Source organism: Aplidium turbinatum, chromosome 18 (assembly GCF_918807975.1).
Source record: "Aplidium turbinatum chromosome 18, kaAplTurb1.1, whole genome shotgun sequence".
NCBI lineage: Eukaryota > Metazoa > Chordata > Ascidiacea > Aplousobranchia > Polyclinidae > Aplidium > Aplidium turbinatum.
The window spans coordinates 13,826,575-13,839,244 of NC_137489.1; the positions used below are offsets into that span (position 1 = coordinate 13,826,575).

General features: G+C 36.2%; 2 protein-coding genes across 3 annotated transcripts in view; one reads left to right on the forward strand and one right to left on the reverse strand.

The window, feature by feature from the left end:
- Positions 1–412: 412 nt before the first annotated feature.
- On the forward strand, positions 413–5,671 carry LOC145787092 (cornifelin homolog B-like). Its single transcript, XM_082598809.1, has 4 exons — positions 413–574; positions 2,199–2,378; positions 4,845–4,984; positions 5,492–5,671. Exons 1-4 carry the CDS (start codon positions 481–483, stop codon positions 5,585–5,587), a joined length of 510 nt encoding a protein of 169 aa, XP_082454935.1. The 5' UTR covers positions 413–480; the 3' UTR covers positions 5,588–5,671.
- Positions 5,672–5,796: 125 nt separating this feature from the next.
- Positions 5,797–12,670, reverse strand: part of LOC145787697 (coiled-coil domain-containing protein 146-like) — a 32,003-nt gene continuing 25,129 nt past the window's right edge. For both annotated transcript variants that reach the window (XM_082599498.1, XM_082599497.1), the window contains exons 18-21: positions 8,975–9,112; positions 8,432–8,587; positions 7,648–7,740; positions 5,797–6,331 (exon numbers count right to left, since the gene is read on the reverse strand). In XM_082599498.1, coding sequence (XP_082455624.1) covers positions 6,128–6,331; positions 7,648–7,740; positions 8,432–8,587; positions 8,975–9,112 — 591 coding nt within the window. In that variant the 3' untranslated portion in view covers positions 5,797–6,127. The remainder of the gene's footprint in view (positions 6,332–7,647; positions 7,741–8,431; positions 8,588–8,974; positions 9,113–12,670) is intronic.

Genomic DNA, 12,670 nt, shown 5'->3' on the forward strand with positions numbered 1-12,670 from the left:
AGCTTAACTTGTCAAAGTCTAGTAAACTGATTATGTTTTTGAAGTTTTAAACATCAATTTATGGTCTCGTTTTAAAAAGACTAAGTAAATGGCTTGAAGTTTTAAATAAGTTTCATTCTATAGCTTGAAATCTTTCAGTAAGAAGATTTTCAAGGAAAACATCTAATAGAGTAAGTTAAGGGCTTGGATTTAGGTTTGACAACTTTTTTCTAAAAAGCTAACCCTAAAATTTATTACCAAATTCAAAGCCGGGAACCAATTACTACAAAAAAGCTCAATATTTCGATTTGGAAACTAGATTATCAGTTTAATTTTAAGCGTTCATTCAAGTTTACAACTTCCTAGGAATGATGAGCCTTTAACAAATTCCTTCTTTGACTAGGTTTTGTCGCATTTGCTTTAGTTTATTTCTTACAACTTTTTCCGTTTTTGAAAATCCTAAGTTTTTAGTTTATTTTTTGTTGAGTGAAACCAACCGAAATGTGGCCACAACAGCCCCCACAATATCAAGTGAACCCGCCCAGGATCCATGCGCCACCCGTGGTGTACCAATCTGCCCCTCCGCCTGCGTCTGGTGAGCCTGCAATTTTTGCTAAAGGGACTGTCGCATGCAGTCTTTGTCTATTTAAATGTGGTCTGATGCTAGATTAGTTGACTTACTTTTGAACAATTCCTTTGCTGAGAATCGTTTTGAGGTTACAGTGAGTTGGTAACAGCTTCAAAAACTAAGTAGTGCAGCCTATGTAGTTTTTTTGTGAGAGGTAGGCTAACGCATGTTAATCTATTAAAACTGTTCCTTTAAAAAGCGAACTTTGGCAACAACCGCTTCGACAAAAGGATTTATATTAAGGCAAACAACATTACCATTACCATACTCTATCGTTACTAGTTATTTTTAACACTCAATCCATGTATACAATATAGCTTAATATTGAGCTAAGTAGATAATTACAAGTTAATATAGCCTATTTAGTATGCTGCTTGATGTATATGCAAATACAAGTCCGTGAAAGAAGCAATACGAATTTGTTTCATCATTTGTTTTTTAAAATTTGGCCTCATTAGTCATTAGTGTATCTTGCTGTCAAATCTTTAGTAAAATATCTCAACGTACAAAAGGAATAAATAAACTTAAGACCACAACACAATTTAAAGAAGTCATAACAACAGCATTATCTGTTAACTGAGTTATTGTGATCATTCTTGAATTGTTTGTTTTTGTCTTTTTGCATGTATGGTGATCAATATCATGCCCGTAGCCAGGCATTTTCAAGGGGGGTTCCCAAATCCAAAAACATGGACCTTTTGAAAACACTTTCTTCTTGGCGTGTCCACAAGCAAGCAATCAAAACATAAGAAGTGGCTGTAGGCCTAAATAATATATAGACCAATAAACAAAACAAATTTCAAACTATCAACATTACGAAAGCGAAATAAATAAATAGACTACAAACAATTTTCACATTAACAATAGCACATCTACAGTGAAACCGACGGGGCGCCGGAAACGGGGTGCAGAAGGGGCGGATGCCCTATTAAGGTCATGTAAGTTACTGCACATTTTGCAATATAACAATTTCTGCTATTCGCTTTTAGCCTAATTTGTCTATGATATGCGAGGTTCTAAACCAGGGATCCGCAAATATAGTGAGTCGCGACTCAAATTTGGGTCGCGAGACCATCCACAGTGGGTCGCAAAAGGGTTTAAACTTACTATAAATATAACTTGTATGTCAAAAATAAATACAATCATATACTCTTTGACGTGCTGAGTTTCGTACAACTTTGTACAGGAAATGATTCTGTTAAAAAGATTACTTGTTAACATTTCATAAATGTTTGGCTGCATACAGTAGCTATATTTTTATACTAACTCGTTACTGCAAATGAAGAGCCCAGACGCAAAACGATCAAACTACCAAAACCACCTTTAAAGCACTATTTTGAAAGATATTGATCGTTTTGCCGCAAAAAAAGCTGCTACATAAAACTTTCGATGTCAACACAACGGGAGATGGTAAAATCTAAAAATCACAAATAACGGAGTTTGATCGTTATGCACCTGGACTCTTCATATATTGAAATGTTCCCCTACCACTTGCTTTGACCTTCTAAAATTTTCTTTCTAGCTACGTCACTGTCTTTGCTGATTCATCAATGATTTTGTTGCTAAATAATGAATATCTATATTTCCACAGCTCCACCAAACGTCATAGTTACTCAACCACAGCCAGTGACGCAACAGACAATGGTTATCAACAATGGAAATACTGGAGGGTATCCTAACACTCAGGGGTCTGCAATTCCAACTCGATTTATCAAACCTTATAAAAATTGGTCTACTTCGCTGTGCGATTGCTTTCAAAATCTTCCAAGCTGTAAGTTTCTGGCATAGTAAATTATATCCTTTAAGGTTGAATCAGTCTTGTGACCATGTAAAATATAGGCCTGAAAGAGACTTGATCTATTGCAGTTTCTGAGTCTGTATTGTCCTATCGAACATTGGTGTGAGTGTAACATCTTTGTACAATATAGGCCTAGTGAGATAGAATATCTCAAGTTGAAAGTGAGCCATGGGTTGTCCTACATTGCACGAGCAGAAAAATTAATGTCAAGTCAAAAGTGAACCAAAAAGTTAAATTTTTTAAACGTATTGTAATTAGGCTACCACACTGGCGTGCGTGGCCTACATGAGATATTGCATACAAAAAGTAGGCTACAACTGTACAAAACAAAGCCAAAATTTTAAAGTCCAAAAACATTGACTTATCACTATTTTATTTAGTTAAAAAACATTGGCAGTGGGCAGAGATGTAGCCTACGTATACGCCGCAAATTCTACGCTGTAGACTTGTGGCCAGAGATGGGCAAGATCACCAGTATTGGTGATCTTGAAGATCAAGATCAAGATCACCAAGAATAGGTGATCTTGAAGATCAAGATCACCAAACTATGTGATCTTAAAGATCAAGATCGTGATCTTGAAGATCAAGATCACTTTCAAAATCACTTTTTGTGTACTTGAAAAAAAATGAAGTTTTTGATCAATGATGTTGCAAAAAATAATTGCTATAAGCAACCTTGGAAAAGGTAGTTGGTATTGCTAACTTTTACTTTTAACTACTCGATCGCTGGGTTAAGAATTGTAATAAGTTAGTGACTGCGTTGCTATTAGGCCTATCAATTGTTAACGTAGTTTGCGTAGAATCGCAACGTCACACTCAAGGCTGAGGGTAATTACAGTAGTTCTGAAAAAGTCGTAAAATTTGCAATTAGTTTTATACTTTTTATTTATAATAAATAAATAAAAATAAGCTTTGAACTGCATCATATTTTACCAAATTTTTGTCTGGTTCATGTGGGAGTTTTTATTGCTGTTACTAAGTAGTTTTAACTTTCACTGCATTATGTCAATGTTTATTGCACCATTTACCCATCTGGCAACCTTGATACTGTTGTCTGCTTTCAAAAACGTTCAGAGGTTTGCGGTCAGCCAAGCCGCTCCATACTCAGACTCTATACAAGTCTTGGTCTGGTTGATTTGCTGCAATAATCCACTTTAAGTCAGCTGGAGTCCAGATTTTTTAACACTGCCATTCGAGACTTTTGAAACATCTAAAATTGGGTCAAAGAAAGCAAACATTTCTTTAAAATTCACACATGGAAATTGTGAACAAAGTTAAGTCATTTTTTAGTATACGTCAACATAAAGTACACGGAAGTTGACTTCTTTATTATGACCAACATAGAAAATTTTTTCAATTTTGAAATGGCAACACTGACCAGATTAGATGGAGACTTTAAATCGTCTTTTGTTGGACACATATTATAGCCTATTAATAGTGGCTTAATGTTAGTAGTTGCCACTAACTATTTTGTACAGTACGAGTTCTAAAAAAATGCCTCCATCTAGTAAGTAAACTTCATTTTTAAGTGATCTTGATCTTATTGTTCTTCAAGATCAAAATCACACAAAAAAAAGTGATCTTAGATCAAGATCAAGATCACCAAAAAAAAAGTTATCTTTAAGATCACGATCTTGATCTTCAAGATCAAGATCACGCCCATCTCTGCTTGCGGCGTAGACTTTGTTTACGCTAACGCTTACGGCCACATTTTTTTGGATAGTTGTCGCTTGATGAGGCTACGCCGTAAAGTTTTAGCGCATAGCGTCAACGCATACTTTTTAATATCTTTTTTTCGCTACAACACGCCAACACCTTCCAGCGCTGCAGTTGAAAGAATGTTTTCAATGAGCAAAGACATATTGAAACCAAAACGCATCAAAATGTCAGATGAACACTTTCAGATGCTTGTGTTTCTTCGTGGAAATTCAAAATAAAACTTGTTTGTTTCGAGTGGTTTATACCGCGTGAATGTTTGGCACCTAGCAAACAAAATGAGTTTACGCTAGTGTAGGGCCTATGCGCTGACGCCGCCAACTTTTTTTACATGTTACGTTGAGGCATACGGCGTATGGTTTTTCGAACGTTTGCATTTACGCTGACGGCGTCAATATTTTTTGTATGCACGTACATCACTGGCAGTGGGCTATGTAACGACTATTTAATTTCGACATTATTTTATTTTTATAGCCTACTATCAAATAATGAGATGTTACTTATTTAGCCACTGGCTGCTGCAATTTTTTACATTGATTCAACGTCTTAAGACGTGTAGTGTCATTCGCTGTAAGGATGGTTCTGAATAAATTTGACTTATAAAATTGTATTGAATGTAAACGGCAAAAGCTAATTTAAATCTAGAAAAATAATAGTTACAGTTATGCCAAAACGTTAAACCAAGCTGTTGCATCTTACCAATAGGCTACATATTTTTGGAAGGTATTTTAGGAGCATGTTGTCCTTGCTGCTTGGCCTGTTGGATCGCAGCAAGATACGAAGAAACATGTTGCTTAGGATGGTGTGGTCTGCCTACTCTTGTTCCGCTCAGGACTAAGATAAGGGCGGATCATCACATTCAGGTTAGTGGTTGTCTACCACGTCTTTTCTTTAAACAAAATTTCCCATAACTTGCAGCATTGTTATTTGCAGTAAATAAACAATCGGTAAAAATCCTTAAATAAGTATCAGGTTGAACAAAATTTATCAAAAAAGATTATCCCCCACGGAAAAATTCTTTATAAAGAAATTGCTTGATGTTAAAACCTTCCAGTAATAGTTGCGTTGTAAGTTATAGCATTCTGTATCAACTGCCTGATAAAATAAACTAGTTATTAATACACGAAGATCTGGTTCCTACGAACTACAATGTAACCGTTTCTAAGCCTGCTTTGTCGTTCCCTAGTTTGTGGAAGCTTATGCTGATATCTGCTGAAACAGACCCACTGATCAATTCGCTTCACAGCAGAGTTGGATCAATTACAATTGTGATTAACTACACACTTTCATGCAATTAAATTGAGACTGTGTTGTGTAAAGTTAATCAGAGGCTGAGTCTTTCTACGTATAACCTTCTTTGTTACTTGCAGGGAAGCATTTGCGACGACTGCATTTGTATGATGTGTATGGAGCCTTTGGTCTTGTGCCAGATGCACAGAGAACTGAACTTCAGACAATATCCTTAACCACATCCACTCCGCAACTTCCCATTGTAAAACAGATTTCTGGTCATGGCTGTGATTATGAATTTAAAGTTGTAGTTTAGTGAACCCCGTTCATTTCAATGTATTTTTTTTGATCCGATAAGTTAGCCTACACTGTGTTTTGCAAATAAATTAGCCCTCCAGCTATTAGTTGCTTGTGCTGCAGTAGAGAAAACAGTAAAAGGTTTCGAAAAGTGCGGTTTATTCAATATTGGATGCAAAATGACATGCTCGATTGGTGAAACGTATTGCGCACTTGCTATTCACAATGGAGATGAAATTGCAATGATGGTGAGCCCATTACAGAAAAACAAAATCGTGCAAGCTATTTGCAGCCTACTTTGGGGTCAACAGAAGCTCCATTTCGCAATTTGAAGTTACGCATGCAATGGAAACAAAGTTCTGGTTCAGGCCATAAACTTAAAGTACGGTATTATGAAAGGTTACTAGCATATACGGTACTCAATAACAGAACATGCTTTTGCGTAAAAATATTTAAGAAACAAATTGCGAGATAAATCTTTAAAAATCAATGGAGTACAGTGAAGGTTTCCTGTAGTGTCTCATCGAGGAACCTGGTTCCGTGGGCTTGAAAGGTGCCAGAGAGCCGTAAGGCTTCGGAATAGGCAGCTCATTTTCAACATCAGGAATGTAAGCGTTAGGGCGAGGATCGGCTGTCGTTGTATATCCACCAGGAAGTTGGAATTGCATCTCTTCCTGCTCGTTCTGGACAAAAAAGAGTTGTATAAAAGATTTAGAAAAATAGCTCGAAACAAATTGCTGAAGCTAATTTTAAAAGATTTTTTTTTTAAATCTTTCCAGCAAAGAGCACCATAAAAATGTGTCCTATATCTGAAAAATATATCTTGAAAAATACCTCTGAAAGTAAAAAAAAAATAACCTAGCAAGTTAGCTTGTTTTTATCACACGTCCCTCTGACGTTCGCCAAAAACGACTTCCCTATTCAAATGTTTAGTAGAGGCGAGTGACCGACAAGTAAATTGAACGCACGTGTTTCGCTTATCACTAAATTGAATTTGCTTTTACAATTTTTGCATCAGCTGGAATAACAGAAACATTGTTCTCGAGGTGGTTGTGATCGTGGGACATGATAACCCAAAATTTTATTTTTAACGCTAAGTTTCCGCTTTGAATTACTGTACTTGAAAGAAGCGCTTTATGTCATTTGTTGTGGAAATGGTATACGAGTACGACATTTAGTATTAAAAGCATTTGCATCTTAGAAAGATACGTTTCAAAACAGATATCAAGTTGACTGTTTTCCGACCTTCTAATCTTGACTTACGATTGCCGGTTTATCTAATTAAATGGCCCGCCGAGAATTCGGAAGCTTTCCCGGTGACCCATCTGACTTTGAGCCGATCAACAATTCAATATAAGAGTCAAACATATGTTTTTAGACATATACCAGGATTTTCAACTGAATTATGAACTTTTACTGCCAAAAAGTAACGAATATTTTTGTATTCTTCACAAAACTGGTTTGATGACAGTGTGGGGCGCTTTTTCTTCCATTTATTTTTTTCTTTAATCTCGGCTTTATTTTATATTTTTCTAGGCTAAATCATGTTGCCATTCCACGCCTTCTTACAACTAACAACAGTGAAGTGGCCTGAACAAAACGGTTAGCGAAAAATGGATCCTTGAACGACAAGGCAGTTGTCCGCCCCATTAGCTCAGTGGTTAAGCGTGTGATTTAAGATCAAGCGGCGCTGGTTCGGCTCTCGAGCTGTGTGCGCTTGAGCAACGTATTTCAGGACTGCTCTCGATTCAGCGGCAACTAGTGGATGGAATAATTTCCCGCAGGGATATCTATAACTATAAGTAGTTGATTTATCCCTAATTTCCCGGCAAAAACACTGCAATAACAATCGGAAGCTTCACTCTGACAATCTCGGTAACCGGCCCTGCGTCAGTGGTTCAAGCCTGAGAAACTACCAGGAATCAAACTATTAGAGTGTTTGTCAGCCCGAAGATAAAGATTCAAAACCAACCGAGAAACAAAAGTCTAAAGCCCCTACCAGAAACTGCTTAAGTTCAGCAAGTTTTTTCTTCTCGTTTGCCTTCATCAATTTTTCCCATTCTCTAGCAAAGCCGTCACTCGGCGGCTCACCCTGAAAAAACAAAAAGTGTTAGCGCTTAGGTCTAAAGACATTAAATCAATGTAAAAATGACGAACTTTCCTGTATGGGTAAGAACAGACTAATTCGGTTAAAATAACCGAAAGTTGAATGGATCATGAAACACCGCTCACTGTTTTTGGGGAGGTAGATTGCAGCTGTTTTAAGATGGGTGGATTTATTCAAATGGACATGTAGCTATGCTGGGGTTTTAATATCTAAGGGAGACAAAAGCTCTAATGAAAATACAAACCCTAACTTTTAGTACCGGTATTTAAAAACCCATCCCGCTCCATTATTTTAGCCTATATCTTTTACCACACAAAACCTTCAAGGGATAGTTTTCGTGAAAAAATACAAAAATCTAAGTCTGTATATCAATTCAATTGATTTTTCGTTGTCAGAGTTCCAAAAAAAAAAAAAAAACGATATTGCGGAAATAAAATTCAGCAACAAATCAACAAAAGATACCAAAACTGTTATGGTTTAAGACACCTAAGCAAAAATATAAAAATATTATGTATCGATGAATATAATTAGGCACGGTCATGACAATCATTTTTTCGACAAAAAAATTTAACTTTCTGATTGAGATGTTGTTTGAATAATTTACGTCTTGACGAAACTTCTAACCGTGACTTCGGTGCATTATTTCCGTTTCGTTCTTCAAACGATCGCAGCCTACCTGTTCCATCTGTGAGTAGCACTGTTGCACTTGCATTCTCATGGCTCTCGCTTGCTGTTGAAGCTCCAAAGCGTTCGCTTGTTTCATTGCGAGCTCCGATATCAAACTCATCATCTTCCTGCTTGACTCTTTCAAACGAGCTTGCGTAATGTTACACTGTGACAAGTGGTAACATAAATTTATATACTAGATTAGGTCTTTCAGCAGCATGATTGCTGTTTATTTCACAAGTGTAGATACAAACGACCTGTTTTAGGCTGATGCTGCGGGGTCGCTGTGGCAGTAGTGGTTTATCATTAATTTCCGGAACACAATCCTCTCGTCATTGCATAGTCGAGTGGTAAGAGTATTACCACGGCGTTCGAAATTTCGCCGGTTTGACACCGCTCATGAGCACGCGGCTGTACTTTTGGAAAGACACTTCAAGGCATGCCTGAAGGTGGTCACGAAGATTGACTTTCTTGCCTTCCCGTCCACTTAATCTAAATTGTCAACTACCGGGCTACGATAAAAAAACGAGATCTTGCGTGAACTTTTTATAACCTTCTTAGCTCGGGTGAGTGCGGTATTCTTTCCGGAATCAATTTTCTTTCGCAGCTTATCAGTCAACCGTGTCGTTTGCTGAAAAATCAACTCACGCTCCGTGATTTCCTCTTCCTTTTTCGCCAATCGAATTTCGAGCTGGAAAGAAGCTTTGTGAGAAAAAGGCGATACGTCGAGGTAGGTTGTGTAGCTTGTAAAAACACGCTGTCTTACTCAAGGAAAAAAAATAACACTAAAAAATTACAATGCTTGGACTTGTTTGAATGCTATTTTATGTTATTTTTATGAGGTGATATGTCAGTTGCAATGCACGAAAGCCGATAAAAGGTTTTATCTGGCTATCAGCAATTTGTTGACTGTTCACTGTACCAACCAGGGTATGGGATGGAAGATGGAAAATGCCAAAGACGAAAGATTTTGATGATGAGATTAAAGACAAGTATCCAGTGCTGTGTTAAGCCCTTGGTGGGCCCCGGGGCCAAAATAATTTTGGGCCCCTTATCGGCAAGCAGACTTATGATAATATAGTGTGTATGTTAACTGCACTGATATGGAAAGGTGGTTCACTTCACTAGACTTTCTCACCAGTTGAGAAAACAATACAAATGTAAATAAGAGCAAACACAGGTCCATCAAGTCATAGCTACACCTTTGCTTGCAATGAAAGCCAAAAGTGTTAACGATTTCTAAACATACTGGCAACGGTCATGAAGCGTAAGGGTCATTCAACCCAGATCTTATATCAGTATATATCACACAGTAGAAGTTAGCATAAAAATTTGACATGTTTATCGCATTGAGTTCATACAATTTTTTATATCGGACAAGAATTGACAAAATTATGAGAATTTTAAATTGGTTAGTTACATTTGAAAGCAATTTTTTCCAAAAATTACAATTGGCATCTGAAATTTCACTAACCTATTATTTTTAAATGTATAGCCATAACATAGCAAAACAGTTTAGAAGTGCAAAAAATAAAGTGAATTCACAAATGCTTTAACAAACAACATTTTAACACTTTCACCAAGTGGTAATTATGTTTTGCCTTATAGGATCACTGGGGTGGAGGCTGACTTGGTGACCTCATAAGGTCTTTCGCTTCCTTCCTCTCTCACTTTTATGTAATGTACCAGTGCATTTGGTGTAATATTTTGTGAAAAAACATAAACCAGTGATTGATTGATTAAACCACTCACCATTACAATACTTTCAAAAAGCTACCCAAGTACCCATTCAAAATACTAACATGAAAACTCAAGTGTACTCAAAACTCAAATGCGCATAATCAGGAACTTTAGTATGATAAAAACAGTAGTTACCAATCTAGTGATATACTTTCAATTCACAACAGAATAGTGGTAATTTATAACAGCACAGAATGGCGTACATGGTTTATTAACTAGGCCTACTCACACAAGATACACTATTATTAGAAACCTGTTGTTAATCAATAATCATGCTATATTTCACTAAAACATTTTTTTTTATTAATTGCTTTATTTTTGGAACATTGTGGTTGTTGAATTTAAGAAGCACAATTATTATGAGCAGCAGTTGCTGTAATCTAACTGTTGAATTAACTTTACTACATGTAATTATTTTTTTCATATGCAAACACCATTGGTCATGCTAAAAACAGCTGTTATTGGAATGGTGCATGGGCATGAATGCTGACTTATGTAGATGAAGTTTAATAACTTTATCACATGTTGCAACTACTTCACAGGAATCACAGCATACATAAGAAAATTACTATGAACTTTAACAAAACGGAGCAATATTTACAGTGCAACACTAGTTAAGAGGTTTCTAGGTAAGGTCTAACAGCTTCATTACTCACTGACAACTTTGCAGTACTCAGAAAGCCTTCATAGGTTACTGGTGCTTAATGAAATGTTGTAATGCTTACTGCACAATAACTACTACCTAGTTAAACTTTTATAACTTCATAAACAACCATCAACCCAGCAGTGTACAGAACACAGCAGAAATATAATTTATAGTAAACACAGGTCTATCAAGTTATACCTTCATCTTTGCTTGGAATGAAAGAAATGAAATATACAGCAGCAACGATTTGAAATCACAAACAAAATCCTGGTAACTGTCATAAAATACTTATTATACTGGTATCTAAATGTATGCTGGTTACACTTGCCGATAGCTACCTCTGTAAAGTCAGGGATATTTATAATTACAGGATTGTAAATGCTAAAAATGAAATGCTAATTAATCTATGAGAAATGCTATTTTGTTTACTGTTTACAATTTTTTAGCAGTAAACAAAATATGACTGCAGAAATGGAATAGGCTACAAATAAGACAAACATTTTTATGGCCTACATCTAAAGGCAGGTGAATTGATTATTACACTACTCAATGTCCGCTGTCCGCTTATTACTTGCTGACCTTTGTTGAGGTCAGTTTTTGAATTGCTTGCCTTACGTTTGGTGGTTGTTCTTCAGCTTGTGGCCTGCTGGTCACTTTATCTGGTTCTTACCACAGCAATTAAAGACATGGGTAAAGATCGCATTAAATGCTTCATGGTTTCTGGTACATTCAAGGTTTAACATTTGGCTCAACATAACTTTTGAGAAAAAAAATTATGCAAAGAGCTTTGAGAAAAACATTCCCTTGTTTGGAACATCTGCAAAACTTTTGCAGCACGTCTGCACCATTGGTAATCATAGTAAACGAATGTACTTCAATGGCAATAATGGCAAAGCAAAGTTTGCTTGGTTCTGACAAACCTCCATGGTCAGCCATTTCAAAGAATTCCTCTTTGAGAGTTTTGTTTATAAACCTGAAATGTTCAAAGCAAGAATGTCGGTAGTTCAAACAAGACATCTTCTTTATGAAATGCTGAATGAAATCTTGGTACTTAGCAAGGTTACACCATTCTAGAACTAGACTACCATGTAAACCAGTAACATTCACTTTGAAGTTAAGCTTAAGAAAACAAAACACCCTGTAAAACCAAAACGTTAAGCCAAAAGTGCAACAGCCTTAATGCAGCTTATGACACTTCAAAAAAGACTTTTACCTTGCAAGTTATACAGTAGATGTAGAAAAATACTTTACATATTGTTAAAAGGGATATCAATAGACCAACCAAACTTTCAGCTAGTCCAGTATTACAAAAAGTATTTTATGTGTCTTGTTTAGTTATTGGCAGACTTCAAAATCAATCGTATCTCACTCTTAAAGTTTATGCTAAAGAGAAGCTAACCTACAAAACATGAACGCTTTCACCTTACCCGGTATGCTAAAAAAGGGTTTCAATCTATGCTTTTGCAAAATTTAGACAAGGCATTGCAATAAAGTTATGCAAATGTCTTACATATATAATTTTCCCATTTATGACAATCAATTTAAAATGAGCTGTCTACTTCGGGTTTAACAGTAGCTTACAAAGTATGGTGATCCTACCAGTGTATAAAGTGGTTTCAGTTCAACAGTTGCCAATTCCAAAGTTCTACCACAAAATACGAAAAAATAAACAACCAAAATAATTAAAATACATTTATCTTAAACACACCTTTGTGGGAATTGGGCCCGTCTTGACTTCAAGTATTCAATTGCAACCAACCTGTTTTATTTCAAATACAGGTAATTTTACTAATGTTGTCATATTTTAACTTTTCTTTAAGATAATGTGGTGTTTTTAGAGATGTTTTGGTATAAGGGCCCAGC

Coding starts and splice junctions, on each gene's coding strand:
- LOC145787092 (XM_082598809.1), top strand. CDS start 481: ATGTGGCCACAACAGCCCCCACAATATCAAGTGAACCCGCCCAGGATC. Junction 575..2,198: donor TGCCCCTCCGCCTGCGTCTG/GTGAGCCTGCAA, acceptor ATATTTCCACAG/CTCCACCAAACGTCATAGTT. Junction 2,379..4,844: donor CTTTCAAAATCTTCCAAGCT/GTAAGTTTCTGG, acceptor TATTTTTGGAAG/GTATTTTAGGAGCATGTTGT.